A 2,851-nucleotide genomic window follows, 5' to 3' on the forward strand; every position below is an offset into this window, starting at 1 on the left:
TATTTAGGGACGATTTTAAGTATAATTTTAATTGGAACACAGCCTCTAATATTTGGTTTTTAATTTGGTTTTAGAAGGGTTTTATTTTTGTATATTGTTATTGTATCTGTTTTTAATATGCTGTGCACCGCCCTGAGTCCTGCGGGAGAAGGGCGGTATAGAAATTAAAATAATAAATAAATAAATAAATAAATAAATAGGTCACCATGAACTCATAGAGCAAAATGGACATCGCCAACCAATTCGGAGTGCTTGGGTATGGTTAGGAGGGCACTGACTTTTCTAGCCTGCCCTATCTATGTTTCCTGGTAAAATACATGGGAAAATCCCATAGGAGGAAAATTCCACTTAGGGTTAGGTCACCATGAACTCATAGAGCAAAATGGACATTGCCAACAAACTCGGAGTGCTTGGGTATGGTTAGGAGGGCACTGACTTTTTCTAGGCTGCCCTTTCTATGTTTCCTGGTAAAATGCATGGGAAAATCCCATTGGGGGAAAATTCCACTTAGGCATAAGGCATTCTCCCAAAATGAACCAAGGAGAAAGACACTCACTATCTTTTCGTAATACTCTCTCCGACGTTCTGCTCTTTTCTTATAATCCACCATCATCCCCCGCAGCTTTCGCTCATGTTTTCGGGCTTCGTGCCACATCCTGCTTTTCTCCCAGCTGTTCCACAGGGTGAGGAAAAGAGGCACATCCATGCGTTATGGGGGGGGGGGGGAGAGAGAGAAGAGGAAAGGGAAATATAACAAAATCTAACACGTCCACTTTTTCACACTGCACCCCATCCTCCAACAGACTCTACCAAAATATTCTTTATTAATCATATCAGATACCACATTGGTCTTTGAATGCCTGACAAAAAATGACAAAGCAGAAATGTTTACGGTTCCACCAGAAGTTAAACTTTTTTTTTACAAGAAATCAAACATAATTCTATGTGAAGATGAAATCCACCATGTGAGTTTCTATGCTGGTCTCGCTTCCTTCCAATCAAGCTTTTATGACCTGTGACAAATCAGTCCCAAAGTCTCTGGACACCTGATTTTACTGAATCATTTAGTAACGTCAAGACAGGCTAAAATGAATTGCCTTGAGCAGATTCCACCTACTGAAACTCATATACAGCAATTCTTTCACTTGCCTTTTTCCCTAGAATTAGGTAGATCAATTATTCCAGGTTAAAAAAATAAACCCAACAATTTGAAGGTAGGTCAAATACTGCAAACTGTAAAAATGAATTGAAAAGTACAGCAGTCAAAGAACTTTAGATGGCAAATGAAACAGCAGACAGGGACCTGGCACACATAACCAATACTCACTGAGAGCAGGACCTTGAGATATGTCAAAATGGATGCTCTCCTTTTCCCCAAGCACACTGAAGATATTTTTTTTCCTCTGTGAAAGGAGCGCCCTAAATAAATATGAAGTCACAAAATGTAAAGACTATAATTTTTTAATCGAAATGTTAAATAGCTCGCAATTTACCTGATGGACAGGCAGTTTATCTCCCCAGGAGTTTAGGCAGTCATACAAAGAGCACCACCAAATATCATTGCAGGTATGGGAATTCTTTTTTTTTAATAGAAATTTTATTCAAAATTACAATTGCAACGATCAAAATTAATGCAAGGGTGATTCTTACATTGTTTTCCTCTCAGGAACCCTTCCCACTTTTAAAAATTATAGAGGACCCCAAAAAGAACATTTGGTTCTATAACTGACATTGACTGACATTGATCACATTATCCATTAGAATTGAAACATTCTCTGCCACTACAGCTTCTTACAATTATCTGATGTGATTTTAATATTATATTATTTTTCAACATAGGCTGGCATATAATTTTGAGGACATCTGAATCTTGGGAGACTTCCAGGGGTCCTCAGATCACACTTTAAAAAACAAGGCTTTAGAAGCTACATTAAATATAACAGACCTACTGATTCTCATCATTAAGCAAAATATTTTTATGCACTTTTAAATACAACAGCATTGACAATTAATAGCAATAGCACTTAGACTTATGCAGGTAATCCTCGAGTTACAACAGTTTATTTAGTGACCATTACAACGGCATTGAAAAAAGGAACTTAAGAGCATTTTTCACACTTAACGACCACTATCCCCATGGTCACATGATCAAAATTCGGAGGCTTGGCAACTGACTCATATTTACGACGGTCGCAGTGTCCTGGAGTCATGTGGTCTCCTTTCGCGACCTTCTGCCAAGCAAAATCAAAGGGGTAACCAGATTCAATTAACAACAGTTAATTACTAAATTAATTGCAGTGATTCAGTTAACAACTGTGGCAAGTAAGATCGTAAAATGGGGCTAAACCCATTTAACAAACATCTCACTTAGCCACATAAATTTTCGGCTCAATTGTGGTCATAACTCGAGGACTACCTGTAACCAAATAAATCTCTAGTAATAACGTATGTAGCATATATGTACCTACGTAGCAACAATATATAACAATACCAATAGCACTTAGACTTATATATCGCTTTACAGCCCCTCTCTAAGCGGTTTACAGTCACCCTATTGCCCCCAGTAATCCGGGTCCTCGTTTTACCGACCTCGGACGGAATTCAGGTGGCAAAGCTTTGTGGGAAGGGGAATGAGATCCCAATAGGAAAACCGGAAGGCCGGTTCCACACCTAACAGAAAACACTTCAATCATCCTTTTTAAGGATCTCTACCGCTTCTCTAGTTCAGCAGTGAGAGAAAACATTGCCCCTCATTTAAAAAAAGGGATGCTGGTCCTCATGAACAACCTGCCTCCAGAAGTCATTGGGTACTCCAACACTGGAAGTTTTTCAGAAGAGACTGGACAGCCGT

General features: G+C 38.9%; 1 protein-coding gene across 1 annotated transcript in view; it reads right to left on the reverse strand.

Moving 5' to 3' along the window:
• CLASRP (CLK4 associating serine/arginine rich protein) overlaps positions 1-1,344 on the reverse strand; it is a 25,106-nt gene extending 23,762 nt beyond the window's left edge. Inside the window, 2 exon segments of the mRNA XM_015829264.2 lie at positions 553-671; positions 1,328-1,344. Coding sequence (XP_015684750.1) covers positions 553-655 — 103 coding nt within the window. The 5' untranslated portion in view covers positions 656-671; positions 1,328-1,344.
• Between the last annotated feature and the right edge of the window lie 1,507 nt (positions 1,345-2,851).

Source organism: Protobothrops mucrosquamatus, unplaced genomic scaffold (assembly GCF_001527695.2).
Source record: "Protobothrops mucrosquamatus isolate PMUCROS unplaced genomic scaffold, P.Mucros_1.0 scaffold5718, whole genome shotgun sequence".
Taxonomy (NCBI): Eukaryota; Metazoa; Chordata; class Lepidosauria; order Squamata; family Viperidae; genus Protobothrops; species Protobothrops mucrosquamatus.